General features: G+C 41.7%; 1 protein-coding gene across 1 annotated transcript in view; it reads right to left on the bottom strand.

Annotated features, from left to right (window-relative positions):
* TSHR (thyroid stimulating hormone receptor) overlaps positions 1-15,914 on the bottom strand; it is a 54,305-nt gene that overhangs the window by 17,930 nt on the left and 20,461 nt on the right. The window contains exons 2-7 of the mRNA XM_044436471.1: positions 15,042-15,113; positions 11,695-11,769; positions 9,299-9,373; positions 6,483-6,557; positions 5,409-5,486; positions 3,177-3,245 (exon numbers count right to left, since the gene is read on the bottom strand). Of these exons, the coding sequence (XP_044292406.1) occupies positions 3,177-3,245; positions 5,409-5,486; positions 6,483-6,557; positions 9,299-9,373; positions 11,695-11,769; positions 15,042-15,113 (444 nt within the window). The remainder of the gene's footprint in view (positions 1-3,176; positions 3,246-5,408; positions 5,487-6,482; positions 6,558-9,298; positions 9,374-11,694; positions 11,770-15,041; positions 15,114-15,914) is intronic.

Below are 15,914 nucleotides of genomic sequence, written 5' to 3'. Positions count from 1 at the left end.
AATCAAAATTCACACTGGAATTACTTTGCATTGCTTTGTTTTTAAACATTTCTAGCAAATCATGAAACATCAAAAAAGAACTTGAAAAGCACACACTATGGCTGTTGGCTAGAACCAATGTCTGCTCTCTCCCCATAAAAATAATTCAATGTAAATAAAATCATATCATTCATAGTTTTGATTTGAAGTTGAGAAGCATAAAGTGTCAAATAGGGTTTATTTATTTGAAAGAAACTATATGATATAATTCAGTACAATTATTCTAGAGCGCGTCTTATGTAGAAGGTCTCCTTTCCAGGCAGGTGTCACTCATCATCATCATCAGCCTGTATCTATAGCCCACTTCTCCTCTTGCAAGGAACCCAGGCAGCTTATGCATCTCCCAGTCCAACATACCACAATGCCACACTGGCTCTCTTTAAATCATGAAACCAGCCCTGGCTGGCCAGATTAAGCCTAATAAAGATTGCGGCTAGAAGCCTCTTGGTGAGATTTGTTGGGAAGGAAAAAGGAGAGAGAAAATGCCAGCCCACCAGACTAGGATTATCTGCCTTGCCCCTCCAAGTTGGAGTCATAAGTCAAGAGCATGGCCTCATTCATACCAAGCCTGAATTTTCTCGAATTCTCCCTTATCATTACACGCTAACAGTGCTTCTGTCTGGCTCCAATCCAATATGCAGAAGTTAAATGCTGAGGTGCCATACAGAGCTACTGCTTTTTAGCTCCAGCAGATCCAGGGCGCGAACCAGAAAACATTAGTCATTATGATGGAATTCCATTAAGAACAATGAAATGGGACTGCCCATTAAAACAGCTAACTGAAATCTGATTGAGTTCAATGGAGATTAACCTTGTTAAACTTTTTCTGGACTTTTCCTTAAAGGTGCATGAAGAGAGAAGCCCAGTATTATTATTTTTCTGTTTTTTGCCTGAATCTGGAGTGTGCAATTTTAAAAGCATCAACATTTATTTATTTTATTTATGTGGGATATTTCTAGGGTGTCCAATCACTTTGAGTCTCTGGGTGGCTCACAACATGACCCTTTCTATTTTTTTCTGCATCTTTCTTAAATCTTGGTGTCTAGAACTGGACACAGAATTCCAGATAAGGTCTGACTAGTGAGGAGTATATAAGAAGTAGTACTTCCGCTATACTTCTCACTAGTCAGACCTCACCTGGAATACTGTGACCAGTTCTGGGCACCAAGATTTAAATAAAATGCAGGAAAAAAATAGAAAGGGTCCAGAGGAGGGCAACAAAGATGATCCAGGGTTTGAAAACGCTGCCCTATGAAGAGAGAAGGAGAGAACTGGGCATGTTCAGCCCTGAGAAGAGAAGATTGAGGGGGGACAGGATATCCCTCTAACCTCAAACGCTGTCACAAAGGGGAAGGTCCAGATCTCTTCTTGCTGATGCCAGAGTGTAGGACACGGAATAATCAGTTCAAGTTGTGACAACCCAGGTTCAGGCTGGACATCAGGAAAAGCTTCCTCACTGTCAGAGCAATACGACAGTGGAACCAGCTGCCTAGAGAAGGGATGCACTCTCCCACATTAGAGGCATCCAAAAAGAAACTGGGCGGCCACCTGAGTGGGATGGTGTAACTTGGTGTCCTACAACAGCAGAGGGTTAGACTCGATGGCCTTCATGGCCCCTTCTGACTCTTCTATTCTGATTCTATGATATGGGAAATTTTGATCCTGCTTCTAAAATATTAAATACAAAAAAATTTCATTGGTACTCTATGTGAACATGCACACAGAAAATGATTTCTTTCTGTGTGTGGGGTGTGGGGGGGCGGGGCGGGGGGGGCAGCTGATCCTTTGGGATCACAGCAGGAACCAAGCATCCATACATAGGAAGCAGAAAGTCCACCACATAATGGATGTACTGCTTATTTCCTTGCATGATTTGCTAATTGCTAAAGTGCAATTTGACTGAGTGGTTGATTTAACATTTAGCTAAAGCTAGGGAGCCAGCAGCCTGCTCAGATTTAAGCCACAAGAGTTCTCAGCTCTTAAGTACATTCTGCTAAAGGAATTATACTTCTATAGGTGCAACAGAAGAGCTTGGTAAAAATTCAGCTCTTTTTTTTGAAAACCCAAGTAACTCATGGTGAGCGTAGCCAGATTTTCTGATGAGGCATGTCCATTTAAGCAGCATGATATAAAGTTTCAAGATGCTGAATTCCATTCATGTAGAAAGATTTCAAAAGTCCTGAAAATGTCTGGACAGGAGCTATTTTTAGGAGCAACTACATCATGGTATTCTTATATAAATCTGTGATTTTACCCTTCTGGCAATGGGCAACCTTAATTCAGAAGCAACCAAATAACATAGCTATTAACTCATACCTCCTAAAAGTCCCTACCTGCTAATAATATGTATATTCTTTCCCCATACTGCAATTTCTCATACAGGAAACTTGTTATTCTTGAAAAATACATAAAAGTCTTTTGGAAAGGCACTTTGAAAACAATTGCCTCATATTCCCTCATATTTTCTTTTTTCAAAACTGAGATTTCATTTCCTTTTTCAGAAATTCTATATAAATGTGTATATATATGCAGAAATTCTTTCTCCTGCAAGACTAAGAATGATTATTATAGTAGTACAATATTATTTGGTGCGAATTGTTACACCTGCTGAATGAGGGTGGAATGAGGTCCATGTTCATACCTGGCCTTGACCGGCATCCCATGAGAGCACTCTGAAATATCACTGGAGCATAACACTGAAAGAAAATGGTGGAGCAAACTGTACTGGGCTTGGCAGGGCAGGACAGAGTGAATCCTTGAAGCAAAGGACCTGTCTACACATCCATTTAGGATCTCCATTTTTGCTGATTCCCTCCACCCTCTCCTATGAACTCACTAACAGCATATTCCTGTTGTGCTTTTAGACAGAAAGATATCCTGGATTCACAGATGATAAGGCCATGAGGTTCAATCTGCTACACAATGCAGGACTCCAAGTTAAAGCTTCCTACAACTCATGGCTTTCCCCAGCTCTCTGAGATTTCGTGGCAGCCTTCTCTCCCATCTTCATCTGAGAAAGTGGGGTAACAAGACTGATTTACCATCCAGGGTTGTCGTAAAGATCACAGCAAATGTATAAGAAGAGCTTTGAACACTTGAAAGTGCTATATGAATGCTAAGTATTCTTATTTACTTACACGGAATCTAACTTTGTTCCATTGAAAGCATGAGCTTCTATCTTTGTGAAACCATTATTGTAGAGCTTTCTGCAAACAAACAAAAATCACAAGTTTATTTATTTATTAAATTTCCCCCCACCCATTAGCCAGGAAGACTCTCTGAGTGGCTTACAAGATAGTGCAATATTAGTGACTTGTATGATACAATACGAGCAGTCTTGGTATACTTTCATGCACCCTTGGCCCTCATGATGACAATGATATATTTTATATTTGTGCCCAAACCAATGTCAGGTATTCTAACATGCCTGGGATGGGGGAAAATTTCCATAGAAACCCTAATGAAACATAAACTTGGATGCAGAAGAACCTACCACAGCCTCCATTACTATGCAGTGTGTCTCTTGAAGTTTTCATGCCAACAATTGTATTTTAGACTTCGTGTTACAATCTTGTAATCCCTATTGAATTCATACTAGAATAGTTCACCTATGTATACTTTTCTAATAAATAACAACAAAACCAAAGCTACACTTATTCTGTAATGTTTTCATGACTTGTGTAATGTAGAAAAATAGTTTTGTAGTATGTTATGATTGCAATTATTTATTTTGATCATATTTATACATATAAATATATAATCATAACACAAAGGTTTAAAAAGCATTAAACAGTAATAGGCTTAGGAATGGCATGTAGCACAAAACGGTTCATTTAAGAAGGCAAAACTAGATTTAGTTTAAGTTCAAAAAGACAGCTCACTTGGAAAAACAAAATCCTTATTTAAACATGCCATGTTTCTTGAGCTATGACCTCATGAAAGCTAATACATGAACCATAATAAACTATTTAAACAATGGAAACACAAAACCAGAAGCAGAGGTGATAACAACAACAAACAACAAATTTAGCAGGAGAATAGTTCAGCAACCCTGCAGAATAATCCAAAGGAAACTCCTTCAGAAAGAAAGCTTCAAATGCTCTCTGTGGTGAAATGGGATTTGCTTGACATTGGAAAATCCATAAAAGATTGGACAAACCTTCCTCACAATGGATTTTTCAGTTTTGGTGCCAGTGCTGAAAAGGCTCTTCTGGGCAGTGCTCCACAGGGGGTCCACCAGTCATCAAATGTTATAGCATATGGACAGGGACCTACCATCAGTGGTGTTCTTCCCTTTTTGATGTTAGGGGAGCATTCCTGCAGTGCAATACTCCAGCAGGGGCCTATATCAATTTAATTTTTTAAAGTTACAGAATAAGGAAGGCAAGTAGAAGACTCACGTTGCTTGCCACCATTGATTCCACTGGGAATATCGAATAATTGTCCATACCACTTATGCATCTGAATTTCCCAAAGCACAACATCATGGTACAGTCCATCTAGGTGGCTATGAGCCAGTTTAAATTAAGGCATGGGGGCCCTCATGTCAATTAGTGGTGGTGGTGTTGTTGTTAGTTAGGAATTCGTGTCTGACCCATCGTGACCCCATGGACAACATTCCTCCAGGCCTTCCTGTCCTCCACCATCCCCCAGAGTCCACTTAAGCTTACACCAGTGACTCCAGTGCTTCAGTGACTCCATCTAGCCACCTCATTCTCTGCCGTCCCCTTCTTCTTTTGCCATCTATTGTTCCCAGCATCAGGCTCCTCCAGGGAGTTCTTCCTTCTCATTAGGTGGCCAAAGTATTTGAGTTTCATCTTCAGTATCTGGCCTTCTAAAGAGCAGTCAGGGTTGATCTCCTCTAAGACTGACTGGTTTGATCGCCTTGCAGTCCAAGGGACTCGCAGGAGTCTCCTCCAGCACCACAATTCGAAGGCCTCAGTTCTTCAGTGCTCAGCCTTCCTTATGGTCCAGCTTTCACAGCCATACATTGCAACTGGGAAAACCATAGCCTGGCAGCTTCCCACTGATGGGTGCAATTTTAATTTCTACAGTGGTATGTTGGGCGCTCCAGACTAGCCCAAGATAGTTTGCTGCCTCACATGAAGAACAAAATAGAGTCTTTCCCATTCCATGTAAAAATAGCCAACTTAAATTGGCACATGAATCTGTCTTCAATCTGAAGGCAGCAGGTTAAGGTAGGAGGTGCAGAGTAAAGTGCACAACGCATCTGAAGTGACTGCCTTACTCTTTCTAATGGTAGGGTTGGGGAAATTGGAAATGCCACCTGGTAATACGTATTACTGATTATGGCTGAACTACTATTTCACAATGGATAAAACACAATAGAGCCAAAGAAAACAACATACAGTATAAGAGATTCATTGCATAGTCCATGGAATGCATTTGCCGGCACGGAACTCATGTACGGATTATCAGCAATTTCACTGTAAGAAAGATGGAAAAACTAAATGCAGTTATAGATTATTGTAACCATATTCTCATTTCATGGAAGAGAAGGCTATTGGGCTAGTAGCCCTGATGCCAATATATTGCCTCCAGTAGCAGAAGTTATATATAGATAGCCAGTGTGGCGTAGTGGTTAAGAGCATGGGACTGGGACTCAGGCAGTCTGGGTTCTAGTCCCCGCTCGGCCATGGAGCCAACTGGGTGACTTTGGGCCAGTCACAGACTCTCAGCCCAACCTACCTCACAGGGTTGTTGTTGTGGGGATAAGATGGAGGAGGAGATGTAAGCTGCCCTGAGCCCTTTGTAGGAAAAAGGCAGGATATAAATCAAAAAATCGAAATAAATAAATAAATAAATAAATAAATAAATATGCCTGTCTGCACCAGTTGCTGGGGAACATGTCCAGGTTATATGAAGAGGTTCTTTTCATACCCTGACTGGACCAGCTAGTGCAAAAGTCTCCCATCTTGAATACTTTCCCTCCTGCTCTGTCTTCCCTCATGCCAGGGAATGATAGGCAACTGCCAGGGGCCCAGGAGCCAATTTCTGCCCTCAGAACCCCCTCGTGGGGGCACACCCTGCCCTGTCTGAATTTGCTTCTGAAATTTGGCAGTGTGGCAGCAAAAAGGGGTGCTTTTTCTTTCAAACCAGGTCTTTTCTTGTTGCCAGGCTGGTTAATTTTGGAAGTCAATGTGGGAGTGGGAGCACAACAAGGCCTGGGGTCAAATGCGCGCTGCATGTTACTCAGTTGTAGTCCAGTGCTACACAACACGAGATACAGCATCACAGCACCACCAGCTTTCCTTGACCCATCATCATTTCCGGAGAGGCAACCATGATAGGAACACTTCTTTTCCACATCTGCCTGGGCATGTGTACACGTCTGAGTTCCCGTATGGATGTGGATGAGAATGCAGAGCATGACGCTGCTGACTGCAGTTTGTTGCAATATATTTGGGCTAGTTTGTACTTACAGCAAAATGTTCAGATCTGCTGAGTTAATTTTGGTGAGGTCGGGAAAAACTCTGAGTCCGGTGTTCAAAATCACACTAAAATGAAGGACAAACAATCAAACCATTTTATTGTAACTGTATCCACAGACTCCCCTGAATGAACTACTCTCCCCAACATCTGCTATTTGAATTAACATACCTTTGCATGTTATTGTGTATGCACTAAGTAATAATAATTCGTGTTTCAAAATAAATATGAAATATACACACACATTATTATTTTGCAAATAGCAGCATTGATGTGCAACATGTTTCTTAGACAGGTCTCTGTCCCAAAGATCTTACAGCCTAGAGTCTTTACTGGCACAGCTGCTTGCACAATGCAACAGTTTGGCTTAGCATGTTTTAGTTTCCCTGATGGTTCCTGGGAACCTTGACTCTTGGATATTTCAGTCAGAGTTGTTGCATACTAAGGGTTGCCAAGTGCACAGAAAATTAGAGACATGCAATATTTGATCATGACATGTGAAATTTCATCTACTAATTCCTAAAATTTTTCTAATACCACTATTAAAAGTCATAGAGAATTAAGCTTAGGATGTCAAAATACAAAGATTGACAAGGCTCCTGTATCCATAATAGTACTAGTGGGAATTTTCACAGGTGCTAGTTGTCCTACATGTACTAAAATGGAACTACACTACACTAGTATTAAAGATCTCAGTGGGATCTAGCAACCTGCAAATAACTGGCTTTTCAACAGCATCTAGTGAAGAGGGAACCATCCTAGTCACCATTACCAAGTAGGCAGAGATAAGTCCCACTGAAGTCAGTTGAATTCATACATTGCCACTTGACTATAATAGCATCCTCCAGTGTTTCAGGTGCATAAGGATTAAAGAATTGCTCCAGATAGGTAGAAATCTGTTCTAGGCCTTATATTTGCTTTGACTTCTTAAGTAGGCTTCTGACCTTTGGAGGATGTATAAAGTGGTAGTTTTTTTCAGATGTGGGAAGGAGCTGGCAGTCTTCCAGTTGACAGTGTTGGAAGAGAGACAATTTACAAGTTGAAGTGGCAATTTAAATGTGTTTATTTTATTCTTATTAAAAATAATCACCTGGCAGATTATTTCAACAACATATCATTCCCTACATTGAGCAAAGATAATTACCATATACTAATGAAGTTTAACTAGAGCGAAGTACCATGCTTGGTCAAAACTGATTAATGGCTTTCAAGAAAATGTACTTCTAATTTCTCTTCTAATTTCAGTTCTTGAAAACCATCTGTAATCACATTGCCATAAACAAATCAACTGAACTCAGCAGGGCACTGAATCTCCAACCACCTCCTTGATTCCTATGGCTTGCTCCTTGCAGAACAAGAATGTCTTGAACTTCAGAGTATGTTTAACTTCCAGCCATGCTTTTGCTTGTGGGTTGAATGCCAATGCTGCCTGCATGGAGTGAGTAGCTGATGTGGCTTTGGGTGTTGGTCAGCCCAGACCAACAGGAGGTTGTTGAGGATAAAAAAGGTCCCTCTTGTTCACTGTCTGACTTAGAGAGACAGGCAACACCAGCAAGTGATTTTATAAAGAAACCTCTTTACTGTAGTTTCACATTAGAGAATGAGCCCATCTCCAGTCGTGATCAGCTGCACAGTGCTTCAATATGTTTAGCTTTTTGCAATGATTAGTAAAAAAACATTATGCAGAAAACATGACACTACTTGTGTGCATGGTGTGCATCTTAACCTACACTTCTGGTGTCAAAACAGCTGGCTCCAAGCTTATCTTTCACACATTCTGACCTTCTTTATTTCATATTTTCAACTCTCTTATGTCTCTCTGATAGAACCATTAATAACTGACTCTTGTTTGGTCATCAGGAAAAATATGTAATCTTCAAGATGAACATAGGTATGAGTAAGTGAGTGTCATAAAGTTGTGTGTAGTGTGCTACTTCCACTGCAAGGTGGCTTTTGGTTCCAGGCTCCCTCTGCTGCTGCAAACTAAAGTCTGTTTGTGTGTTTGGGGAAGATTTCTCGATGAAAGACCAACCTGTCCTTGGATGAAAGTGGAAACATGGGATGGAGGTGTGACGATAACAACTTCCACTGCAATTTTAACTAACCATTAAACTACCCTGTGGCTCAAATGAGATTCACTTGTGTGTGTGCTCACACATTTTTAGAAAGGAGATGCATGTAAGACCCCACAAAGTTGACTATAAAAGAGAGACATGGTGCTGAGCTGATTAACCCTTCTTTGGCTATTCTTGCAATCCAAATCCATCCACCCATGGGCATCTCCTATTTCCCCCATGGATGGTAAAGCAAGGAGTGATTCCCCCTTCTTAGGGCCGGTGCTACAATCAAATGTATGGACTGCTGCCAAGCTTGACACTCCAGGAGACCAGAAAACAACACCACACTGTTATGTGGAGTTGCCATGCTCTACTGCCTCCCGGGAGTCTGGAAAACAGAAACACTGGTCCACTTTGCAAGACTGATGCTATCCATGCTTCCTTCAACAAAGTATTCCCCACTCAAGTACTTGAAGGAGTATCTCCTCCAGTATCTTGCATCTACTATAAGAACATTTTCAGAGGAGGAAATTCTTCAAGTACCATCTTTGAGAGAAAGACATGAACTCACAAAGTGAGGACCTTTTCTGTAGCGATGCTCCAACTTTGGAGTCCCCCTGCTGCCCCTGAAGATAGTATTGGCACTGACTATGCTTTCCTTTTAGAGCCAAATCAACCCCCCCACCCAATTCTGTAAGAGCTCAGATTCTGCAAGGATAACCATTTCCAAGGATTTTGTTTCAAGTACTTACAGATATTTTAGCAGTGGGAGATTCATAAAGGCTTCAGGATCTATGTATCCCAGGTTTCTAGCATTTCGGATATCTCTGCTCAAAATATAAACACATTTCCAAAAAGAACATTACTATTTGTTGGGAGTGAGAAAGATGTCTACTTTGGGCATTCATGCTCAAGGACTGCTGGCTGGACTTCAGAGGAATCAGAATCAGAATCTGAAGGTGAATGGAGGGGAGGGGGGGCTGGCAGGATGGGCCATGCCAAGACATGGAGATGAGAGGAGACACTTATCTCAAGGCCAGACTTCCCAGGTGGGCAGGCAGTCCCTGGGAATAACCAAGAAGCACAATTGGCAGGAAGGGACTAGGAGCAGGAGAGTTTCTAAGACTCAGGCAAGGTGGTCCTGGCTCTGGACCCCATGATGTGGCCAGCAGAGGAGGACAGCTCAATTAGACGATTGGTGTGCAGAGAGGAAGTGTGCTCACTTTCAGAATGCCCCTCCTGAAGGGAAAGGGTCAATGTGTGCTCATAAGGAGAGTTCTTGGAGTGAATACTAGACAGAGTTCAACAAAACAAAAATGTTTTAATAAATAAATAAATAAATAAATAAAACACTCTGTGCATCCTCAGAGATTCATTCCAGGTATTTTGTGCTTTTTGGTCAACAAAGAATGCATTGCAAGGAAAAGGTCTGTGGCTTTGAATGCGCAAAGGTGGAACCCTAGCTCATGACACTACTGTGTTTTTGTATTCCCTGTAATAAATACAAACCCTCAAATATCTGAGAAACATTAAGCCTTTCTTATGAATAAGACCACTAGAAAATGTTTTACCCAAGTAACATGTAACACATGGGTCTCAAAAAATAAGCATTTCCCTGTGAAGTATGGTGGCATCATTGTCTGAGTAGATCTCTTCTGGACCCCAATATGGTTGTGCAATGGAAAGCTTGCTTGTCCTCTCTCTGAGCACTGCTGGAGTAGAGGGCTAACTTTTTAGACTAGATGTTATGACCTTTCTCCTGGCTGAGACCAGAACAACTCATCCCTCCATTCTATAAGAACTTCTTACTTTGTAAACAAAAACAAACAGGCATTTAAAATATATTGTCTGTGCATTTCCCACTGACATAGTTTAAAAATATTTTTAACATAAACTTAAACTGGACAGTACCCAGTTGTATGATTGTATTTTTCCTACATAATGTTTAATGTTATTAAAGCCAATTGACACAAATAAACTATGGGGATAGTTGATAAATATTATTTTAGAAGCTAGACTTCTGAAATATACTGTTTCATTACAGCATAAAGAATTCACTTATTCCCCAAAGAACCTTACACTCAGGAGAATAAATAATTAAGCAGATGGCAACAACATCTAATGAATGGTAATGATCTGTGGAACTTTGAAGGGAATTCAGAAAAAAAAAATCTAAAGAGGTTTTTCTTCTTCTTATGCAACAGCTCGCCAGCTATCTGGCATGCACAGCTAAACCTTTTAAACTGTTTAATATTAATTTTCCACAATCACTATAGTTAAATTAGTGTGCTCTCATTATGCAAGTTTCTCAAAACTACAAAACCACCAGTATGAGCATAGGGGTGTTTTTGTCACCCTCTTATTGTCATTCCCCCACTGAAGGAATCCTCCAAGGAGCTTGAGATGGGCCACATCCATGTCAGTAGATCGAGGGGAGTCTGAGCTCTTAGGCGAGGTGGCTGTAGTTGTACCCCCAAGGAGAAGAGGAACTCCACCTCTGAGGCAGATGCAGGGTAACCATCCAACCACCAAGAGCATCCTTGCCTCACGAGGCAGGCCAGTCCAGCTCCTTTGAGAAGCACCCTTTCCTTCTCCATGGTTTTCTTGCGAGGCAGGAGAAGGGGCCAGTTACATTCTGTTAACACAAGCAAACATGCATATATGTTTAACAGATGTTAAAAAATAGAAGGGAACTTAAAAAGTCACCTCCCTTTCACAGATCACTTTCCCAGCTCCTCCTACTTCCCCCACTTTTCCTATGAAGGCATTTGTGTGAGACACAAGATCATACTTTCAGCACAGTGGAAACTGCTCTGTGCTCATTAGCATGTCCCTCACAGTGGTAAATGCATTCTGCATAAATACTGTGCCAGTGTTCCCTGACTCATGGAAAGTGTTCCAGCATAGCGTTGCCCCGAGTTTCAAAACAGAGCTACTGCACTCTTGCACAGCTTGTCCGCAGCACCAGTGGTAGCTCTCTATTCCTGCTGTGATGGTTTCATCAGCCGGGTCTCACACAGAGACTGCTGAAGTGCTATCAAGCAGAATGAAAACATTACAGAAGAGATAAACAAGATCCGATGGGTTTAAATTTTTAATATATTATTACACACGATCTTCAAAGTTTTATTTTCATAAATTTACTTACATATGAGTGACTTTGCTTAAATTGTTGAAAGAATAAGCCTTCAGTGACTGCAGGGATACATCTGTGCTTATGTATCTACATAGAAGAAAGATGAAAAGGAAGGAATGTCATACACAAAGGCGGAGAGCAACCCATGAACTGAAGTAGTTGCATTTGTTCGCTGTTAGTATTCTGCTCTGCCATTGGCTTTGTTTGGATGAATGAGAAACTGGTGAATAAGCCCTGAGTGTGCATATTCTGCCTTCTCTGCTTCTCCGCTAATGCAGGAGGAATATAGAAGCATTTGTTTCCACTTTCAACTGAGTTATCTGAACTGGGAATATTAATTTCTGGTCATGAGCAAAGATCCAGCAAATTCTGGCTTTTCAAGCCCCTACTGAAAGCCAGATGCTAATATAAGGAAGAACCGCCAGTAGCTCTGTGCCCTACAGGCCAAATCGAAATGACATAGAAAACTATCATTATATGAGGTTAAACTCCAGGGCACAAAACACAAAGCCCTTAGCTGACCTTCACGTACATTTGGAAAACCCTGTTCCAAGTAATTCCATTGTCCAAGCAAGGTCTGCTTCACTGTGCATGTTATTGTTGAGAACGTTAAATATTTTCCAATGATACTTTGTTCAGCTGGCACTTTTCAGTGCATTAATCCTTGCTTTCCCGGGCAGCATCCTAGACCGCTGATGCCCCTCTGCTAATTCCATTGTGTAAGAGAGACTCACTGCTAATGCAACAAGAACTAGTACTTCCAAAAGCAAACTCAGGAAGGAGCAGAAGCACAATTTCCTGGGTGGGGACAGTGGAGCTCCCTTCTACAAGCTCTGCTGACTTGTCCTGATCCATAAACCAGCATTTTGCTTCTTTCAGGATGCTTGAGGAGCTGCTAGCTCCCCACTGCACTAGCAGGAAGTCCTAGGATACTCCTTCTTGTAATTAAACAGCAAAAGGTTCTCTGAAAGGCCAGCCACAAGACTGTGGTCCTGATGCAGCAGGGTTGGGGAAGCCTTTCAAAGCAGACTTTTAGCATAGTGTGAGACGGGGTTGCAGGAGGGAAGAGAAAGAGAGGATATTCTAGTTGGCTTCCCACCACAAAATGTGTGACTTGACACTTGCACATAGATAAAAACAGTGTTTCAATAAGAAGTAGAAACTTGCTGCTAGCAGAATGACAACACTAGATATGAGCCTCTCCCAACAATAAACACTGTGGTTTCTCTTCAGAGCTGGTCTAATTTCCCTTTCTCTTCCCCATTTCCTCATTCTCCTATACCTCACCTTTCAGCCATCTTCTCTCTGGGTCTGCTGCCCTGTAACTTCCCTGCCTCCTGGCTCCTCTTCACAATTCTCCTCAGTCTGTTTCATAAAGTTACTCCTTTCTTTGGACCAGAGGCCTTAGACCACATGTGGTTTTTAATCTCCACTTTCCCTCCTTTCTCAGAAAACAGACTGCAAACATCCCAACAGCCTTCTCTTTGCCTTCACGACATCCATCCCTGACTGTTCGCTGACGACATAAACACCACTTACCACATGCTTCTTTATCTACACCAATGTGTGACTATTGTGTTCTCAGTTAGGCATACCTTTAAGGGCCAAATTACATACATGTGGCACTATAAATTGTCATGAGGACACTTCTGTCCTTAGCCAAGCAGCATTTCGGGGAGCAATCTTGGTCAGAATTGCAGTGCAAAAGCAAAGGTTAACCTCCTGTTGTGAGCTGGTCCCTTCCCTCCTTCCTTTTGGTTATCCAACTCAGTGCAAATCCTTGAAGTGCAATTATTTTCTTGAAACTTAACAGATGACAGAGCAGTACGAACTCTAAATAGCCTTCTATTAAGTTGCCCATATACAGAGTTGAATCCAAACTGGAAAATTCCCCTCTGTGCCTCCCTTCTGACTCCATCCTCAGGAGGCTTTTGCTGCTTAAGGGCAAGATGGTGGGAATGCCAGTGAACCTCTGACTGGGCAGCTTGTTTCTCTTGTTGCCTCCTTGCAAGGTCAAGGACTGGGTCTCACATCTGCTCTCCTTCCCATCCCAAACCCGCCCACCCCCTTTCCAAAGCAGACTGATTCTTATGCTCTGCTGGAGAAACTTCAGGAGGGAACCTTGAACCTTCAGCGTCATTGCCTCCCCTCTTGCACCTGCTCCTCCTCCTCGACAGACTCAGATGAATCTGAACAGGCTGTAATGGGCAGAAGACAGGGCCACTCTCCAGGCACCTTTCCCCATGTACTGCAATCCCAATCTCAGCCATGGGAATTCAAGGCAGAAAAAGGCTTGCACAAATGTTGTGCCTTTAAGGGAGGCCTTCAATGCCATGTGCAATTTGGCCCCAGGACTGGAGCAAGTGCCAGGAAATACTAGGTGTCTTCAGACATGATGCCATTCATTCCTTTGCAGATAATTTCACACACGTGCTCGTGTACATGAGAAAAGAGTGCGGCATACGTACATAGACATGTACTCGTGGACCACCAATTAAGAGTTAGATCTCAGATCATGAGAAGCGTTCTGCTCATGGAAGGTCCCTCTGTCTCTTTTTTGGGAATTGTCTCCCCTTTCCAGCTCATCCCACCTAGCAGGGTCTCCTAATTGTTCGCTGGAGGGCCATTATGGGAAAAGGGCTGGGGAGAATTCCTTCCATCAGCACAGCTAATCTAAGTCTGGGTCCAGCCCAAATTCTCTGAACTGAGCCTCATTCTCAACCAAGTGGCAGATTATGCTCAGTGGGAAAGAAGCCTGATCTGGAGCCCACTATTAAGCATTTATTCAGCTGCAGTATATTGTGAGGTACGAAGTTCTTTCTCAAAGGACCATGGAGCAATTCCAACCCCTCAGGGGATTTCTGAGAAGCTCAAGGGATCTGGATATCAGGCTGTCTCGGCCCCAGCCTTATGTAGCAGAGTGCCATAGAGGACAAGAGAGAATGCCAGCCTTCTTTTGATTTGCTGGCTGGGGTGATGACAGCCATAGTTCAACAATCCAGAGGATATCAGGTTGCAGAAGGAAGGCTGGCAGAGTGGACACAGTGTGGGATTTTGATCTAGGAGGTCTGAGGTCAAGTTGCCACTTTGAAGGCTGTGAAATTAAGCCACCATTTATGTGATGGTATACTTCGCAAATATTAAAAAAAATGAGAGAGAGACACCTATAAACCATCATGGGCAAGGGTATGGTGGAACCTGACACTGGCCAAAAGGGAATGCAATGCACTCTCCCTGCACAGAGCTCTGATTTTAAAATATAGTACTGAATCAATGTATCTGTAATCTGAGTTAACAAAGTTGTTTTAATGGATTTTCCCATTTATTAAAGAAGGAAATATTACATAAGGAAAACTTACATCCTGGAAATGTTGGGGAAACTGGAGAAAGCTTCACTGGGAATTGTTGTCAGATGGGTTTCCATAAACCTCCTGTAGGAACAAAACTTAATCAGTTAATATTCTCTTTAGATTATTATCCCATTAAAATGCCTTAGTGTTTCTCCAACTGGGTTGGAATTAATTGATAACCTTGAGGAAAGAAACTAATTACACAACAGGTGGAGATTTCACGAAGTTTGTCTATTTATTTATTTATTTATTTATTTATTAAAACATTTTTATGCCGCCCCATTCGCCGAAGCCTCGGGGCGGCTTACAACAAAAAATTAAAATAACATTTTAAAATATATACAATAAAATACAAATATATAATATAAAACATACACTATAAAACAAGCCGCCCTGGCCAAATAAAATTCAATAATATTAACATTTAAAATACTGCTTAAATAAAAAGGTCTTCGCCTGGCGCCGAAAAACAAATAACGACGGCGCCAGGCGTCTACTAATATTTTTCTTCTGGAAGATCATACATTGATTATTAAAAGCATTACAATGCTGGGATCTGAGCATGGGAAATGGAAGCCATTTTCATTTCATTAACTTTGGCCATTGAAACAAGTGGTTAACTACAGACACTCCTCACAGAGGCATATAACTGAGCCCCAGGAAAGTCTACTTTAGGGGAGGGAGATCTGCAGGAAGAATTGGTGGTCAGAGAGAAAATTAATCTATTGTTCAGCTAATTCTTCCCTGCAAATCAAATCTCCCAAAATTGGGAGAAGGAAGAGTTGGAGGAGAAAGGGCCATGTGGGTTTGGCTAAACATTTTACGCAACTAGATGCAATTTGTGAGACAAAACAAATTAGTTTTTCAGGATGGTAGACAGTG

This window comes from Varanus komodoensis, unplaced genomic scaffold (assembly GCF_004798865.1).
Source record: "Varanus komodoensis strain SLA01 unplaced genomic scaffold, ASM479886v1 scaffold3, whole genome shotgun sequence".
In the NCBI taxonomy this organism is placed as follows: domain Eukaryota; kingdom Metazoa; phylum Chordata; class Lepidosauria; order Squamata; family Varanidae; genus Varanus; species Varanus komodoensis.
Note: the sequence above shows the minus strand (reverse complement) of the source record. Positions and strands in the feature narration are given on the sequence as shown.